Source organism: Pelodiscus sinensis, chromosome 3, assembly GCF_049634645.1.
Source record: "Pelodiscus sinensis isolate JC-2024 chromosome 3, ASM4963464v1, whole genome shotgun sequence".
Taxonomy (NCBI): domain Eukaryota; kingdom Metazoa; phylum Chordata; order Testudines; family Trionychidae; genus Pelodiscus; species Pelodiscus sinensis.
Genome location: NC_134713.1, coordinates 126,456,374 through 126,475,988, shown reverse-complemented (window position 1 = coordinate 126,475,988; position 19,615 = coordinate 126,456,374). Strand labels below are relative to the sequence as shown.

The following is a 19,615-nucleotide window of genomic DNA, read 5'->3' as shown; positions in this document are numbered from 1 at the left end:
CTCTGGAAGCTTGCAATGCCAAACAGCTACCGGTCAGTTGGGAATCAGTTTGGAGTGGGGAAATCTACAGTGGGAGCTGTTATGATCCAAGTTGCCGAGGCAATCAATACTCTTCTGCTACGGAGGGTAGTGACTCTGGTAATTGTGGAAGACATAGCTGAGGGCTTTGCCGCACTGGGGTTCCCTAATTGTGGTGAGGCGACAGATGGAACACACTACCCATCTTGGCACCCAACCTACTTGCCAAGGAGTACATAAACTGCGAGGGATATTTCTTGATGGTGCTACAGGGACTGGTGGATCACAAGGGTCGTTTCACTGACATCAACGTGGGAAGGTCGGGAAAGGTGAATGACACACACATCCTTAGGAAATCTTGCCTCTTCGACAAGCTGCAACTCTTTTCCCCAGACCAAAAAATTACCACTGGAGATGTTGAAATGCCAATAGTGATCTGTGGCCACCCAGCCTACCCTTTGCTTCCATGGCTTGCTTCCTTGTGGTGGCAGCCTGCTGTGTGCTCCATAATATTTGTGAGAGTGAGATGGAAAATTATCTGTCAGGGTAAGGGCCTGAGGCACAACCCCTAGCCAGGAATTTTGAGCAGCTAGATACGGGGGGCAATAAGGAGAACAGAGCAAGGGGCAATGCAAATCAGAGAGGCTTTGAAAGATAGTTTTATGAATGGTCAGTTTTGAAACTCATGTATGTTGCTCCCAACACTGTGCTCCTGCATTCAGTGTGCTTGTCTGTAATTCACCACCCCTTCAACAGAAGCAGTAAAGAGATTCGGAGGGGTAACCAAGTTAGTCTGTAACAAGAAAAACTTAAAAAACCAACAAATAGTCTAGTAGCACTTTAAAGACTAACAAAACATGTAGATGGTATCATGAGCTTTTGTGGGCAAAACCCACTTCTTCAGATGACTGGTATATAATGAGTCCAGATCCAAGGATAAATAAGAAAAGCGGGGTGGGGGAGAGGAGAAATCATGCATTTTTATATCGGGAATACAGCAGGGACAGAAAAGGAGTCCAGGGAGATAGCTTCAGGGGGAGGTGCATACGATCACAATTGTGAGAAGGACTGCCTTTTGCTTCACAACACATTCCTGGGGGTTGAATGTGAGGCTGTCCTTGACTCCCTGCCCTCCATGTTGTAGGGCCTCTTGGAGAGAAGGCTGTGGAATTCAGTGAGGAAAGAATGTTGGTCCGCAAAAGCTGGAGGCGGTGCCTGTGCATGTAGGCAATCATGGAAAGCTGCTACACGGACCATTATATCTGCCATGGACAACAAGACTCTCTCCTGGCTCCTTTCTTCCAGTTCCCTGCATGCTTTCCTGTCCTCATGCTCGGTGCACATCTTGTCCAGCAGCATATTCCACTCCTTTAAACACTTTGGTTACATCTACACTGTAGGCTTTTTGTGCTAGAACAGCCATTCTTGCGCAAAAACTTGCGGAGCGTCTACACAGCACGCGCATTCTTGTGCAAGTAAATTTACAGTAAAACATCAGAATAGAGAGCGTCTTGCGCAAGAGTTATTCCTCTCCCCCACGAGGAATAAGCACTCTTGCGCAAGAAGGCAGTGTGGATGGGCAACAGGGGTTTCTTGCGCAAGAAATCCCTATGGCTAAAATGCCCATCAGAGCTTTCTTGCTACCATCAACCATGACTGTCCACACTGCCATGGATGCTCTTGTGCAAAAGCACATCTCTTGAGCGAAAACACATGGCAGTGTGGACGGTGCACAACAGTTCTTGCGAAAGAAGCCTGCAGTGTAGACGTAGCTTTCCTGTCCTAGTGGAAAAATTTCATTTCCTCCTTTAAACATGTCATCCCTAGTCTGTTTTCCCCTGCAGATTTGTACCAGCTGGACAGCTGTAATGAAAAATGAAGGGCAGAATTTACAGAACATACACTGTAGAGCTTAAAACCTAATCTGTTAGAATAAAATAAAGGTCTATTGAAAGACAATAGAGATGTGTCATGTACAAGGCCACAGTGCACTTTTAAGCGGCCACTATGTAGCATGTACACCTCAGAGGTCTTAAGGGTGCAGCTGGACTTGGTTTGGTGGCAGACAGGCATGGTAAGCGACAGGATGGGGCATGAGCCTGTGGGAGAGAGGGAGTCTAGGTGTGCTAGCGGAGCAGGGCAGAGACCCGCACGGCACCTGTGTGTTCAGTACTCCCTGTTTGCCTGGAGAGTGCAGTTTTCCCTTCTCACAGGGATGTATGGGAGGGGGTCCAAGCATGGCAGCAGGGCAGAGGCTCAAGTCATGCTTCATTGGGGATGAGCAAACAGAGGTTTACTGCAGAGGCATTAGCTAATAGCTTCCCCTTCTTTATCCAGGTTGCCATGCAAGATACCCCAATGTATCACAGAGTGATAGGGGGAAGATGCAGACTGAATGTGGCCAGAAAGCTGGACCTTATGCTGCAGTGCTTTGTGCTGCAATGATGCCACACCACTTTTTGCTGGCTTGCATGAAAAGGCATCCTGCCGTGAAGGATGGAATGAGGCAGGCCTCCCCAGAAACCTTGTGAGAAGGATTAAAGAATTCCTGTCTGAGAGCTTTATGGAGATGTGCATGGAGGATTTCCTGTCCGTCTCCAGACACGTTAACAAGCTGTTCTGGGGACCTACCGCTGTGTAGGCAGAGTGGCCCCACAGATCATACCCAAATGCCTTAACCCACTTTTAGCAAGATAAAAAATGTGATCTCATCAGAAGTGCCCTCCCTGGGATCAGTGCCCAATTGGGAGAGGTCTTGGAAGGAGGGCATTGTCTTCAAGGTTATAAAAAGTTCTTGGCTCTCAGTGAGATTAGTTGCCCTGCTCGCCTGCTGACCATTCTCCTTCTCTTTCTCATCCACGCTGTCTTCCACACTGCTGCCTGAGGAGCATCTTGGAAGGAATCCACAGATTGGCTAGGGAAGCTGGTCATATGTCCCCCAAGGATTACATGCCAGCTGCTCATAGAAGCGGCATGTTTGTGGCAATGCGCCAGACAGTCCATTTGCCTCCTTTATCTTGTGGTATGACTGCCTCAGCTCTTTTATTTTCACTCAACACTGCCGAGTGTCCCCGGCTGTATCCTTTCTCCTCCATGCTCTTTGCAATCTTGTCATAGATATCTTGTCATAGATATCAGTGTTTCTTTTACTGCTTTGTTCATAGTACTGTAAGAACAGATTCCATATTCCTCTCCCCACACAGCAGTGAGGTCCAGGATCTCCTGCATGCTTCATGCTGGTGCTAGTCTGCAAATCTCAGAACTCATGGTCAGGTGTGCTTCTCAGGTATGCTGCCTGCTCTGAGGTCTGCTCACCATGCTGGCCACACAGGAAATTAAATTCAGATTTTCTCGGGGCTTTTTCTGTACGGCTGGAGTGTAGAGTCATGGCCAGAGCTGGGGCACTGTGGAATACCTCCTGGAGGCCAAGAATGTCAGCTTTCACAGTGCTGCATCTGCACTTCAAGAAAGTCAACCATGCAAGATCGAATTTAACAGTTACTCGTGAAAGCATGAGTACAGAAATAGAGCCCTTAAAGTCGACGGAACAAGGTTGGTAGTGTAGACTCATTGTTTAGAAAAACTGACCTAATGCGGCTAAGTTCAACCTAAACTCCAGTGTAGACCAGGCCTAAGACATAGAATTGGGAAATCAGAAGCCTTTAAATCAGCTTCCAAGTCAGATTCCTCTGGCTTCATATTTCCAACTTTATAGGAAGGCACTGCTTTCTTGCACGTCCCAAAGTGGCTGTTAAGGCTTTTCTCTTCTTGGTGATGAGGTCTCGTGTGTATACCTTTGCAAGGCTTTTCCATCCTTTTCAAGAGCTCCACTGGCCATTCAGAATGTCACTTTGGAAAATTCACAGTCAGATGTTTAGATTTTGAATGTCCAGATAATTAGGTTCTGGTCATAAAACCTTGCATGATCTCCTCTCCCCCAAACACACATGCATGGATAAAAAGAAACAGAGTATTCACCTACACACAGGAAATTCTTCACTTGCTATCTTCAGTCATTTGAAAGACCAGAGATTTGATCCTAAATCCTTAGAGCCCAATTCTAAATCTCTGCATAGAACTCCAGAGAAAAGGAAAGTTGCTCGCTGAAACTGACAAAATTAAGACAGAATCGGCTCTTGCAGAAGCCTCTTGCGCAAAAACAACTGCTAATTAATTATGCAAATGAAGCATGACGATATTCTACTCCGTGCTTCATTTGTATAAGCTTTTGCGGAAGAAGGCTTCAGTATAGACATAGCCTCAGATATGCAGATTTCCCACACAGCGCCCATTAAAGGTGCTTTTTCAGTCCCTTCTTCTCTACCTTTCTGCACATCAGACACACGGTCAGATCTGTTTTTTGCATGTTTCAGGTGGCACAGAGTTGTATTTTAACCATAACTGGTCAGCTGTAAATTTCCCTGGCAAAGGGGAAGTCTCAGTGAGAGTACAACCATTAGAGCCAGTGCCTGTTCCCACTAACACCCTAGCATAAGATGCCACGGGAGGGAGAGGTTTATCAAGAATAGATTGGAAAGAGATAGAGCTCTGTTACGCTACACTGATTCTCAGTTATGTTTATAGTCCCTCACTTAGAGCACCCCCAATATGCTCTGACTCACGTTAGAGCCAGCACAAGACTGTGCTATGGAATCGTGACGACATAAATGGTTAGTTCCCGTGATGCCTATGCTCTTTGACAGAACTCTGCCTGTCTCGAATTGAGACTCAGACTCAGACTTTAAACTGTTTGACCCCTTGGTGCCCATCTAAAGATTCAATTTTTGATATTTAATCCAGAAAAAAATCTTATTAAGCTTCATAAACATGAAAGTGTTAGATTTTCTTTTTCTTCTCAAAGTTTTTTGCCTGTCTGCCACTGGTGGTGGTTGAGGAGAAAAATCTGTTGATGTTTGCTGTGTTGTAGCGATGCGGTCCCAAGATAGATGGATAGTATCTTTTTCACCAATAGGAAATGGACCATTATGAAACAAGTTTTCAAACTATAGAGAGCTGAAGATTTCTGTGTAGCTCAAAACTTTGCTTTCACCCATACAGTTTGGCCCAATAAAATTGGACCTCACCTACCTTGTTCCTCTGTAGTGATTAGTTGGCAACTGAAGATGCTGTGAACAAATTTTCAAGCTATACAGCGCTCTTCAACTCTGTAGCTTTAAAGTTTGTCTCTTTCACCAACAGTGGTAGGATCCAATGAAATATATACAGGCAGTCCCCGGGTTATGTACAAGATAGGGACTGTAGGTTTGTTCTTAAGTTGAATCTGTATGTAAGTCGGAACTGGCGTCCAGATTCAGCCGCTGCTGAAACTGACCGCCAGTTCTGACTTACATACAGACTCAACTTAAGAACCCCAAGCGTCCCCAAGTCAGCTGCTGCTGAAACTGATCAGCAGCTGATTCCAGGAAGCCCGGGGCAGAGCAACTCTGCCTCGGGCTTCCTGTAGTCAGCGCTGGTCAGTTTCAGCAGCAGCTGACTTGGGGACGCCTGGGGCAGAGCAGCTGGGGTGCTGCTGGGTTGCTCCACTAGCGCCGTTCCTCGGCGCTTCTAGACCAACCCAGCAGCACCCCATCTGCTCTGCCCCAGGCATCCTGATTCAGCCGCTGCTGAAACTGACCAGCAGCGGCTGAATCAGGACGCCTGGGGCAGAGCAGCTGGGGTGCTGCCGGGTTGGTCCAGTAGCGCCCGGAGCAGCTCTGCGGGACCAACCGGCAGCACCCCAGCTGCTCTGCCACAAGCGTCTGGAGAAAAGCCTAGTCTGCTGGGGCGGGGGGAATGTACTAGCTGCGCCCCCCCCCCCCCCCCGCCCCCCCAGCAAACCAGGAAGACGTGGGCGGCGGACCGAGACGCATCGCGGTCCCGCCGCCTGGGTCCTCCGCGGCTTTGCTCCCAGTCTCCCTGGTCTGCTGGAGACCAGCAGACCAGGGAGACGGGGAGCAATGCCCCTGAGGACGCCAGCAGCGGGACAGCCGCGGGGTGTCTGGGCTGTCCTGCTGCCGGCTTCCCCCGAGGCTTTGCAAAGCCGCGGAGTGGCTCAGGCAGCGAGGCAGCCCAGGCGCGCCTGGGCTGCCTCGCTGCCCGAGCCCCTCCGCAGATTTGCTCCGTGTTTTCCTGGTCTGCAGACCAGGGAGACGCGGAGAAAGCCCCGGAGTACACAGGCAGCAGGACCACGAGGTCCCACAGTCCGTGTCCTCCGGGGCGAGCCCCGTTCGTAACTGTGGATCCGACATAAGTCAGATCCGCGTAGGTCGGGGACTGCCTGTAGTTTTATTCACCTTGTCCCTTTATGGTGATTAGATGGCAACTGAAGTTATTATGGTTTTTAGCTTTGTCCTCTATCTTGATACTTTTCTGATGCCCTCCCCATAGGATCTGAACATTTCCCAATAATTTAAAACCAGAAAGATTTATGGAAACTTCAGGAGTTTTGTATTAATAATTAACGAAGGTTTTATTTAACTCACAGCTGATCTGGAAAATCTGACAAGTGCAGAGCGCATAACAATCCTACAAGAAAAACTGCAAGAAATCAGGAAACACTACATGTCCTTAAAATCTGAGGTAGCTTCCATTGACCGAAGAAGAAAGCGCTTGAAGAAAAAGGAACGGGAAAGTAAGTACTTGAGACTAAATGCTGTTCTCCATTAGAGCCATGCACTGGGGTTATCCATTGTAGCTGAGAAATTTGTCCCTTAGATTTCTGCCAAAAACTTCTAATTTATTTATTTTATTTATTTATTTATTTAAATATTTTACCCCGCCTTTCTATTTAAAATATTCAAGGCAGCTTACAAAAACAAACAAAAAAATACAAATATATATAAAAATTTAAAATATGAGACCCAGAGGGACATAACCAGCTAAAAACATATAGAGAGGATATGTTGCATATATAATGCATATATCTTTTAATTTCCAACCAGTTAAATTAAAACACCAAAAGAATGTTTTTTGGGGGTTGATCTTTGCAACACATGTAACATTTATGTTGCCATCTAAATCATAGATTCATAGAATACTAGAACTGGAAGAGACCTCGAGAGGTCATCAAGTCCAGTTCCCTGACCTCACAGGGACTAATCACCATCTAGAAAATAGAGTAGTTGAATAATTCTTCATGCAGAATTGTTTTTCCAGCATACCACAAAAATACATTGGTCATTTTAATTGATACCAATAATAAATACCATGATACTTGTAATCCAGTACACAAGTTCCTTCTGTTTCACTACTAATGTAGACTTTGCTTTTCTTAAAGAATACTGTCAGATTTAAAAAATCATATATGGTTTTGAAAGACAAACTTCCATCTTTGGCCCAACTCCAACAAAGCACTTAAGCAGGAGCTTAAGTTTAACCACATAAGTAGTTACATTAACTTCAGTGAGATTACTGTGTTTAAAGTTAAACAGCTACTTATATGCTTTACCAAAATTGGCTTTTTTTAAGCAATGACAGATTAGTTTTGGAGTTCTTTAATTTCAGTTTTAATTATGTGATGTACTTTTCACCATTTATGCTGACTTTTACTGCTTTATACCTTGTTCAGATTATGAAATAGATAATGGCAGAGAGTGTATACTTATTAAGTTTGCAGAAGATACCAAGATGAGAGGGGTTGCCAGTGTTTTGGAGGATAGGATAATAATTCAAAATGATCTGACAACTGGAGAAATGGTCTGAAGTAAATAGGATGAAATTCAAAAAAGGATAAATGCAAAGTGGTCTACTTAGGAACAATAAATTGTAGCATACATGAAAAATGAGTAATGACTGCCTATAAAAGAATAATGCAGAAAGGGATCTGTTGGGGTCAAAGTGTGTCTCAGGCTAAATATGAGTCAACAGTGTAATACTGTTTCCCTCCCCCCCCCCCCCAAAAAAAAACACACCATATTTCCTACTACGATGTTGTATAAAACATGAGAAGTAATTCCGTTCTACTCTGTGCTGATTAGGCTTCAACTGGAGTATTGTGTCCTGTTCTAGGTTTCATCATTTCAGGAAAGATGTGGACAAATTTGAAGAAATCCAAAAACGATTAAAGATCTAGCAAACATGACCCATGGGGGAAGATTAAAAAAAATGGGTTTGTTTAGTCTGAAAAAGAGAAGACTGAGGGGGACATAACTGTTTTCAAATACCTAAAAGGTTGTTAAAAAGAGGGGGGAGAAAAGGACAACAAGCAAAATGGGCTTAAATTGCAGCAAGGGAGGTTGGAAATGAGAAAAAACTGTCTAGGTGGTTAACCACTGGAATGAATTGCCCAAGGAGATTGTAGAATCTCTTCATCACTGGAAGTTTGTAAGAGCAGGTTAGACAACATGTGTCAGGGATGATCTAGACAATGCTTAGTCCTGCCATGACGGTAGGGGTCTGGACTAGGTGACCTCTCAAGGTTCCTTCCAGTCATAAGATTCTATTTCATAAACTAGCACAGGATTGCTGTGTTTGTATTAACAAACGGTAGGGGAACACTTTAAGTGCAAAGTTGTCACCAAAATGTTTGTATAAGTCCCTAGAAATTCAAATAAAAATGTTCCCACAAAAGGAAAATGTTAGTCAACAAAACTGCATATGAAAAGAATGTTTTCAGAAGGCTGTACAGGCAGTCCCTGGGTTACGTACAAGATAGGGACTGTAGGTTTGTTCTTAAGTTGAATCTGTATGTAAGTCGGAACTGGCGTCCAGATTCAGCCGCTGCTGAAACTGACCGCCAGTTCTGACTTACATACAGATTCAACTTAAGAACCCCAAGCGTCCCCAAGTCAGCTGCTGCTGAAACTGATCAGCGCTGATTCCAGGAAGCCCGGGGCAGAGCAACTCTGCCTCGGGCTTCCTGTAGTCAGCGCTGGTCAGTTTCAGCAGCGGCTGACTTGGGGACACCTGGGGCAGAGCAGCTGGGGTGCTGCTGGGTTGCTCCAGTAGCACCGCTCCTCGGTGCTACTGGACCAACCCAGCAGCACCCCATCTGCTCTGCCCCAGGCGTCCTGATTCAGCCGCTCCTCGGTGCTACTGGACCAACCCAGCAGCACCCCATCTGCTCTGCCCCAGGCGTCCTGATTCAGCCGCTGCTGAAACTGACCAGCAGCGGCTGAATCAGGACGCCTGGGGCAGAGCAGCTGGGGTGCTGCCGGGTTGGTCCAGTAGTGCCCAGAGCAGCGCTGCGGGACCAACCGGCAGCGCCCCAGCTGCTCTGGCCCAGGGTCCGGCAACAAAAGCCTGGTCTGCTGGGGGGAGGGGGGGCACACTAGCTGCGCCCCCCCCCCCCCCCCCACAGCAGACCAGGGACACGGGGAGCAAAGCCGCAGTGGCAGCCTGGTAAGACAGAAGGCATGTGGCTTTCTCAGCCCTCACTGCAGGGTTGACCTCTCATGAAGGGCGTGGTGAATGCGCCCCAACACGTTACTGTTATAAATAATATCTGTTATTACTGCTGAAAGATATTGGAGAGAAATACTACTTTTCTCTGCCAATTTGTTCATTGTGTACATTTGACACAACCATGACTGTAGAAACAGTGAAGTCATAGAAATGTAAGGCTGGAAGCAACAGAAAGAGATTGTCTTGTCCATCTCCCAGCACTGAGGAGAAGGACTAAGTATACCTAGGCCAGGGGTGTCCAAACTTTTTTCAAAGAGGGCCAGATTTGATGAAGTGAACATGCGTGAGGGCCGACCATTTTGCCTGACATTCTTTGAACCATTAAAATTAAATGCAAATTAACTATTTTATGCAAAGTTTATTGCAAACGGCATACTTTTCATTTCGTCACATGGATGACAAATCTAAACAGGTGTTAAATCACTCTGCCTTTCATATCTGAAGGCCAGATGAAAAAAAAATCCAGGAAGCTGAAATATATGTCAGGAACATTGTAAAGTACATTACATATTATTGGTAATAAAGGTTGTCTGTCAACTTTTAAGTTCAAAAAATATGAACAGGAACATAACACCAAGTATACATGTTGTGTCCAAATATATTTATAACTGATTTAGACCAACTGACATTAACTGAGATTTTACAATGTATTCATCTCAATACATATGGATTCGTTGGGGGCCATAAAAGATAGATATTGCCAAATTACCTGTGGGGCCGTATTAAACCGGAACACGGGCCGCAATTGGCCCGCGGGCCAGACTTTGGACATGCCTGACCTAGGCTATCTCTGACAGGTATTTGATTGTCATCTTTTTTTTAAAACACCAATGATAGGGATTAGATAACCTCCCCTGGTGACCTAATCCAGAGTTAACTATCCTTAATCCACAGTATAACTATTCATCCTAATATCTAACCTAAATGTCTCTTGCAGCTAGGGTTGCCAGATGGTTTCAACAAAAATACCGGACACCCTTGACATTACATCACAATCTACATTACATCTTATTTAGAAAATACCGGACATTTATATTTTCTCAATTTGTTTCCCGAACAGAAAGCACAAATACTGGACTGTCTGGATCAAAACCGGACACCTGGAAACCCTACTTGCAGCAGATTATTTCTTATTTTCCTCCATGGACAAAGAAAACAGTTGATCACAGTCCTCTTAGTACACCCCTTAACATTTATCAGGACCCCCTTCACATTTTTTCTTAAAATTAAGTATACCAGTTTTTAAACTTTCCTGATAGCTCAACTTTTCTAAACTTTTTTTTAATCCCTTCTCTCCAGTTTGTCCCCATCTTTCTTAAACTGTAGCACCCAAAACTGAACACTGTACTCCATCTGAGTCCTCACCAGTGCTAAGTAGAGCTGGACACCCCAGAATGAAGCTTTATCACAGCTTCATCATGTTCTTGGTTCATGTTTAGATTGTGATCCACTATAACTCCCGGATCAGCAGTGCTATTGCCTAGCCTATTCCCCATTTTGTAGTTGTGGATTTGATTTTCTTTCCTCGGTATAATACTTTGCATTTGACATTACTGAATTTCATCTCGTTGATTCAGATCAGGTCTCTAATTTATCAAGGTCATTTTGAATTCTAATCCTGTCCTCCACAGTGCTCGTAATGTCTCTCTCCATGGTATCATCTGAAAATTTTATAAACACATTATCTAAGTCGTTAATGAAAATATTGAATAGTATCAGGCCCAGAAAAGATCTCTGGGGAGCTCTACTAGATGTGTTCTCCCAGTGTAACAGTGAACCATTGATAACTACTCCCTGGGTGCACCTAGACTGGCAAGATTTTGCGCAAAAAAACTTGCCACCTGTCTACACTGGCTGCTTGAATTTGCGCAAAAGCACTGATGTTCTAATGTAAGAATTCAGTGCTTCCTGCGCAAATACTTTGACTCTCCCGCTCAGGGATACACCCTCTTGCGCAAGAATACTTGCGCAAGAGGGCCAGTGTAGACAGGCACCTTAATTTTTTGCGCAAGAAAGCCTGGTGGCTAAAATCGCCATCAGGGCTTTCTTGCGCAAAAGCGCGTTTATACTGGGCACGGATGCTTTTGCGCAAAAGCACTTTTTTGCGCAAAAGCATCTGTGTCAATCTAGATGCCCTTTTGCAGAAAAACTTTTAACGGAAAAACTTTTCTGTTAAAAGTATTTCCACAAAATCATGCCAGTCTAGACGCAGCCCCTGAGTATGGTTTTTTGACAGTTGTGTATCCATCTGGTAATAATAATAATTGATAATAATGTAGTATAATGAACCATACAGTTAGTTTCCTTGTTTGTTTTGATCTTTCATATAGCAACAAGAAATTGTAAATAATTATTAATAAAACATGAATGTGTAGTAGTTGTTGGAGTCAGTGTACTGGCCCTTCCTGTATGACCGAGTTGGAACCTTTTGTTAACCTCCCTCCAACAGTATGTGACAAGGGACACAAAATAAAATCAGCTTCTTATCTGCACTCCTCTTCTTACAACATGATGGTAAAATAACAAAAATTGGCAGGGGTCTTTTAGAGCAGGTGAAACAACTTATAAGTGTTTTTATTATTTTAACTAGCTAGACTTTAAGTTGATGGTGTCCCTTTAATATGTATGACCTGCTTAAAGGTGGTTGTGCAAAAGATGTTAATATACATGCAGAGTATTTTTTTACTTTATTTTAGTACATTTATTTAAACCTTTTGGTTTTTCTTTCTCACAGGTGCCGCTACTACATCATCATCTTCTTCCTCACCTTCCTCCAGTTCCATTACAGCTGCAGTTATGTTAACTTTAGCAGAACCATCTATGTCAAGTTCATCACAAAATGGGATGTCAGTCGAGTGCAGGTGACAGCAGGACTTGCCAAAGCACTTTGCACTTAATGGCTGCTGAGAGCCACTTTTTTTATACTGCACGGTGGCACAAAATTCAGACAAGCACTATTTTGTATTTAAAAATTGTTTCTTGACAAGCTAACTTTGCACTTAAGTGCACTTTTATGAAGAAAAAGTACAACAAACTGCTTTTCCTCAAGCAATAATTGTTTCCAACTTGTCTGGGAATTGTATGTCTAGTGACTCGAAGGCCTTCCACTGTGGCAAATGGAGAGGCTGTTCACTGCCTGTAGAGACAGTACAGTAAGCATACAGTTGTTGGATGGGCCTAATTAATGTGTTATGGCTTACTGTAAATGTATTCCCTGGTATTTTGTTAAAGCTGGAACATTTGATATTTTTCCATTTATTTATGACAAATATTGAACCTATTTTCATTTGTACAAACTAATTTTTAACTTCGAAGTCACCTCATAGTGGCTTTAATTATATAAGTCAAGCACATGTATTAAATTCAAAACCTGCAGTTAGTAGGATGTTTGACATCAGTCCTGATAACCAAATATGAAGATTCTCTTTTAAAAAGACTAATGTTTACAGGTTTGAATTAGGCTAAATAGGTTATTATGGGTTTTAATAGCCCATTAATTGGAATGGAACTACTGTACTTTGCCATTTTTCTATGAATCAGTATTTTTTTTAATTTTGATAAAATACATTATGACAAAAGGAAGAAAATGGCTAGCAAACTGTATTAAATCTTAAACAATGTATAAAATTGTATTTAGCCAGTTTAAAATGTATATTTATTCATAATGGATTATAACAGTTATATTTTTGTGTTTTTCTTGTAAATGTTTCTTTTCCCTTAAAGCAACAAATATTTCATTTGTAATGCTTATTTTATTATGAGCTGAGACCGAGAGGACTTCAAGAAGGAGAAAGTCGTGTTTAATAGCGTTTGTGGTTGCTGATATGAACACTGCCACAAAAGGATAGTTGATTTTAATATAAATAGCTAGCTGAGTGTTAGACATTAATTTTTTTTTAAAATGTCCTGTACAAAATCCAGAACCAACTCAAAACTGTTTTCACATGTATTCATTTTATGTTGTATGAACCCCAAGCTCTCTCCTGTTAATTATACATCTTTCTACGACATTTGTATATTGAGGAAGTGTTCATTCAAGCTATTTAATACCTGGCACTGTTAATACACAGTACTTTATTGTACAGATTGTTTTACTGTTTTAATTGTGGTTCTGTGTACTTCTTTTGGCTGGGGGGAAAGGGAACTGGCATGTTTTTCTTTGTTTTTTTCGCAATACAACATGTAATTTCAAAAGGTTTTGTTTGTAGATGCTAGAGTGTCAGAATCCTTTACATTCGACTTTTCTAAGAAAAGCGTTTTCAGTCTTCGTAGTGTGTGCTTACGGTAACTGATTTTATTGAAAATGGTTTCAAAGTATTCAGCTTTGTACAAGACTGTAAAAATTTGTTGACAAACATTGAAGGAAAAGCTTATAGAAAAAAGCTATAAAATATATATTAGGTTCTGCAGACAATGGAGAATTATGTAATATATTGTATAAATGTAAGCAAAGGCCTCTGAAATAAAATGCCATAGTTTGTGAATCCCTGATTTTGTTTCTAACAGTTTAATCAAGAAATGTTAGTGTATTCATTTAAATGACACCGGACTGTAAAATCAGTTAAGCTAATTGTATTGGTTGTATTGTAAGAAATAAATGGATAAGGAATAATTGGGAGAAAAATATATTGGGCCAAATTCTCTTCTCAGTTTAGTCAAATTTATCCTCTGTGCTCTTGATGAATTTGGCAAACTGAGATTAATTATACTGATGCAACCAAGACTATTTGATCCACTTTAATTTAGTTAGTTTGAAAATGTAAAAGAAAAGATGCTTATGGTAGTTGCTGACCTCTGATGTTTGTTGGCCAAGTTCAGATGAGGTGAAAGCATAACTTCAGTGAAATAACTGGAAATGTTCCTGCTTACCCTGATCTGATTTTGGTCCTATACATACGGGGACTTTGTTCATTTTATTAAAATGCTATTGCATATGCAAACTGGTATATTACCAAGGAGACTTTGTTAGATCAAAAGTAATTAATATGCACTTTAACAAGACTTGACTATTGTAGTTACTAGCCTTCTGCCATTTTAGGCTTGGATCCTCCAAACACTTAGACACATGCTTAACTTTAGGACCATGAAATAGCCCATTGATTTAAATGATATAACTGACTGGTTATTGTAGCAAAGTTAAGCATGTGCCTGTGTTTCCCTATCAGCAGACAGAACTTGCATTGTTTTCATTAGGAATTGCTCCTGTAGAACTGAGGTCCAAGTGCCCCCCACTGCTTCTGCATCTGCTTTTTGGCTAGATAGCTTTTACTCCAATGAAACTAATACTGGCTATAGTCTGTCTCCATAAGCAGGGCCGGGGTCTAGCCTTCCTGTATCTTTTTTGGTTTAATTATTCCTTGTTATCTCAATCAGATTTCTGAGGGGAGATGAATTATCTAGTTTTTGGAGGCTTTTGCATTGATTAAAATGTTTTGCTACTTGAAAGTGGAGAACAAAGCTAAAACTCAACATTTTTTGCATTAAATTGTATTTTCATCAACAAGAATGCTAATGTAGGCAGCCATGTCATCTAACCCCTTTCGGTACTGTATTTCCATGTGATTTAATGGATAATTTTAATATTCTATATTTCTCTAGAGGTGTTACAGTGAAGTTCCATTCTGAAAAATGACTTTCTATGAACAGTACTCTCCAGTTCTGTCTGTGTCTCACTGATTCCAAGAAAAAATGTTTTTACCTGCTGTCAGGCCTTCTAACTCGCTAGATGCTTTGAGTCATTTGAGCTTTTTTCCTTCCCTCATATCACAAGTAATAAAAATTCTTGCAAGTGCTTGTCCATATACATTCCACTCTCTTGGTTAGTTCTCATGTATCCCAAGCACTCGATTTCAGAATCTTTTGTCTGCAGTGTCTCTTGGCCGCCTCTGTGCCCTTGTACCTTCACAACACCCATCCAAGGGCATAAAGGGAAAATGGGTCAACTGTCTTGCAGTTATTTCTTAGTACCTGCGGCTGTGAGACAGAATTGAGAGTAGTGTACCTATACTCCTCACATTTGCAATTCCAAAACAAAAATGTGGCTACATAATTACTAATTCAATGTAGACTTCTCCTTAGGTTAGAATTTGAGCTGGACACATTTTTTTCATCTGAAACATTCTTTTGCCAAAAACTACCCAAAACACTGAGATTCCCAAGGATACTTAAGAGTACCAGTTATTAAATAAGGCTTAGGAGGAGCCCCTGCCTTGTATGAGTAGTTCAGTGGTTAGGGTACTCACCTGGGATATGGGAGACCCAGATTTGAATCTTCAGCTCTGTAATAGGGATAGGAACCCATCTGTTCCCCTCCCAGGTGAACACTCTTAACAACCAGGCTATAGAGTTTCTCTCTCACCCTGGCTTTGAGATTTGCACCTAAGTCAGAGTCCCTCTTGTGCCTCGAGCCTTTCATTTCCAAATTTCATTTGCTTAAAGTGTCCAAAATAAAAATGTAATGTTTACATTGTATTGAAATTAACATTCTGTCCAACCCCAAATTTGTTACTTACTGATTTCCCAAAAACATCCCCAAAATGTTGGGGTTTACCAATTTTTCTTTTGGGGAGAAGTTTATTTTCTAGCTAATTCTGCCCTGCATGCAATTTACACATAGCTGAATTTGGTTCAGAAACTTCCATGAAAATACTGGTTGCTGAAGGAAGGCAATATCATTCCCCTATTTAGAGACTCAAAATAAGTAGAGAGCAGAATTTTCAATTAATTTTGATTGTGGTGGTATTATTGATTTTTGGTTTTCACCTACAAAATCTAATAGTAAAAAGTGAATCTTTGAATCTTTTTATAACTCCACAGGTCATGAATGTGAGAAAACTGAATAGGCAATTTAATCTTTTTCCTACATAAAGGAAAACAAACATTGTCATCTACCTTGCCTCCCCCTCAATCTTCCCCCCTTCCCCAAAAAAACCCTGACAGCTGAACTAATTATTTGCAAATTAAACACTATCAACTTGGGATTGAATAAGGATCTCAAATTATAAACACATTACAAAGGCAATTTCCCTTCTCTGGATCTCCACACCAAATGCTGTCAATGACACACTTCCACCCTGACTTGAGCTTCATTAACACAAGCAACTTCTTCCTTCTATTCTCCTGCTTCTGTAACTTCCACTCCAATTCATCTCATGAAGTGGGTTTTACTCATGAAAGTTTATGCCCTTATAAATGTGTTAGTCTCTAAGGGTATGTCGAGGGTGTGGCGCTATTTTGGGATACCGGAGGTATCCTAAAATAGCTATTCCACATCTTTTAAACCAGCCTTTATTTCAAAATAGATTTCAAAATAACAGACTCACTATTCCGACATCCCTGTAACCTTCGTTCCACAAGAGTTAATAAGCTATTTTGAAATTAGATCCAAATAAGATACACAATTTGCGTAGCTCAAATTGCGTATCTTATTCTGAGCTAAGAGTGCAGTGTAGACGCACCCTAAGTTGCCATAAGGACTCGTCGTTGTTTTTGCAGATACAGACTAGCACTACTATCCCGAGACCCAAAAAACTAGCGTAACAAACTTTTCCAAGTTTCTTACATTCCTAGATCACTATATCTCCTTGAAAAGAAAGACTTCCTCTTCATAGAATCATAGGACTGGAAGGGACCTCAAGAGGTCATCGAGTCCAGCCCCCCGCCCTCAAGGCAGGACCAAGCTCTGTACAGTGTGACATATAACACTCTTGGCTGTACACATAGGAAAAGTTTATTCAAAATTATTAATATTACAGTAGCAAACACTGAGGACATATTTGGGTCCTTAATATTTCTAGGAAGAACTAGGGCCAAGATTTTTTTTAAATGAATAAATATATTGCCTCAGTTTCTAGGTGCCCTTTGTGTCATCTTAAAGGAACTTAATTTCTGGGAACTGGTGTGCCAGCCTGGACACCCCAAATTACTGAACTTTTAAAACTGTAGGCAGAGAAGCACATTTTCTTCTCCACTGCAGCACTTTTCATCTGGTTCCAACAACATAGACCTGCTTAAATACAGCACATTTAGTCCCCTAATGAGTGTTCTTACCTATGGAAAACCTTTGGTGCCAGAGAGCAAGAGTAGAGACCCCTAACCAAACTCCTCTTGGCTTCCTAGCATAGGGGCTATAGCCAGGGCATCCCTGGTAGCAGGAATGTCCCATTGGCAAGCAATGGAAGAGATCCTGAGATCTGTTCTAACTTGCTGCAAGGGTATGGAACAAAACTGTCAACTTTGCATTCCTGTAGCTCACATAGGCTACGTCTACACTACAAGGTTTTTGTGCAAGAACAACTATTTTTGTGCAAAAACCTGTGGAGTGTCCACACCTCAAAAGCGTTTTTGCACAAGTAAATTGGTAGAACAGAGGGCTTTTGCCAGTAGAGTTATTCCTCTCCCCACGAGGAATAACTCCTTTTTGCGCTACAGATCTTGCGCAAAAAGGCAAGTGTGGACACTCTGGAGGGGTTTTTGCGCAAGTAACCCCTATCGGAAAAAGCACAGGTACTCTGATGGCCATCACAGCTTTCTTGCGCAAAAGCGTCCATGCAATGTGCACGTTCTCTTGCGCAAAAGCACATTGCTTTTGCGATACGCTTTGAGGTCTGGACGCACTTTTGGGCAAGAAGTTTTTGTGGAAGATCTCTTCTGCAAAAGGCTTCTTGCACAAAAACCCTGCAATGTAGACAAAGCTATCTATACTGTAATGCAAATGTGACAGTTCATATTTTGTAAAATTTAAGATGACTGTCAAAGGATGGTCTGAATTTGTTTTTTTTTTTTTAAATAACTGCCATGTTTACTTGAGGACTTTTTAGATAATTTTAATTTTCAGTTATGCAAAATTAGACTGTAGTGACATGATGCGATTCAAAATGTTAAAACTTTATAACTTTAAATTTATCAACAGATCGAAATATACATAGTAAATATCCTTAAACTCAAATTCTCAAGTAGCATTTTGCTTACTTTGCCTACATGTAAATTTCAGTTACTGATACAAATAACTATCAATGTATATTGCAAGTATAGAAAATGTACTATGTACTGTGCAAAGGAAATGAAATTAGTGTGTAACTGAATCCTGTGTGTACTGTGGGAGTTGTTTCTAGCACAAAAGTGATTGTGTCATGGTAAAGGATCTGATATAGAGTATACATAAGTACTGAAAATTCAGAAACAAGGACTTGTACTTGCTGAATAAGCAACATTATTGTAATGAAAACCCTTAAATGAGAGCAAGTTTCCATCAGCTGGTAGCGTGTTCCATATTAAAAGTTTATTTGGGTGTCGATTTAATAGTTTTTTTTAACATCTCAGGCTATATAATCATGTGCTATTGTGTTTGAATTTCTAGGAACACCTGTTTTTCTCATGGGCATAGACATACATTTTCAAATAAAATGATCAGAGCAAAAAATGAACGTAAGTAGATGATTCACCCAAAGCAAAACGTATCTGAGAAAGGTAAAAGCCTTAGATGTTAATGACAGATTGCAATGTTTCCTTTTACAGTTCTTGAAGGATGCCTCATTCCAACAGGGGTGGCCCGTCCATATAGGTGAACTAGGCAGTTGCCTAGGGCACCAAGCTAACTGGGATGCCAAATGGTGGCGCAATATCATTGAGGGGCTTGGAAGGGGGGTGTTGATTGCATGGTTCGCCTAGGGCACCCGTTGCTGGCAGCTAGTCTAGGGCCACCTGTGCATTCCAATACTTTTATTTTCCATGTCCAGTGGGTATTTGAGTGTTGTTTTGCACCACCTACTACCATTGGATCGTCCTTCTTTACCTTGGCCTTAATTCTGGAATAGTTTTGTCTTAGGATGGGCTGAGGAACCTCAGCCCCCCTCCAGGGTTGTTCCCTCTTCTGCTGTCCCGTGTGGGGCTGGAGCACACACAATGTACTACCCTGGGCCTTTCTTCTCAGGGCCCATGTCAGCAAGAGTTTGGATTAGGAGTTGGTGCCTTAAAGGTGCTGCTTTACCCGAGCCACGGGACCCCGCTGCGTATTGTTCAAACGGGGCAGAAATTGAACAAAACCGAATACAGCGCAGCCCCTTAACAAGTGACAAAAAATAAACCCGCCCCTGGGCTGTGGCTAATGCCAGGTGTGGGGATTGCGCCAGGGCAAGGAGGCGGGGCCGTGCACTTGCCTGCCCAGCGCAGCCTCATCCACTGCTGCGGCGCTGGG

The 19,615-nt window shown here is 42.1% G+C and overlaps 1 protein-coding gene across 4 annotated transcripts in view; it reads left to right on the top strand.

Moving 5' to 3' along the window:
• The window catches only part of ARID4B (AT-rich interaction domain 4B), a 148,897-nt gene extending 134,993 nt beyond the window's left edge, over positions 1-13,904 (top strand). For all 4 annotated transcript variants that reach the window (XM_075924772.1, XM_075924769.1, XM_075924770.1 and 1 more), the window contains 2 exons: positions 6,503-6,649; positions 12,155-13,904. In XM_075924772.1, coding sequence (XP_075780887.1) covers positions 6,503-6,649; positions 12,155-12,285 — 278 coding nt within the window. In that variant the 3' untranslated portion in view covers positions 12,286-13,904. The remainder of the gene's footprint in view (positions 1-6,502; positions 6,650-12,154) is intronic.
• The last annotated feature ends 5,711 nt before the right edge of the window (positions 13,905-19,615 follow it).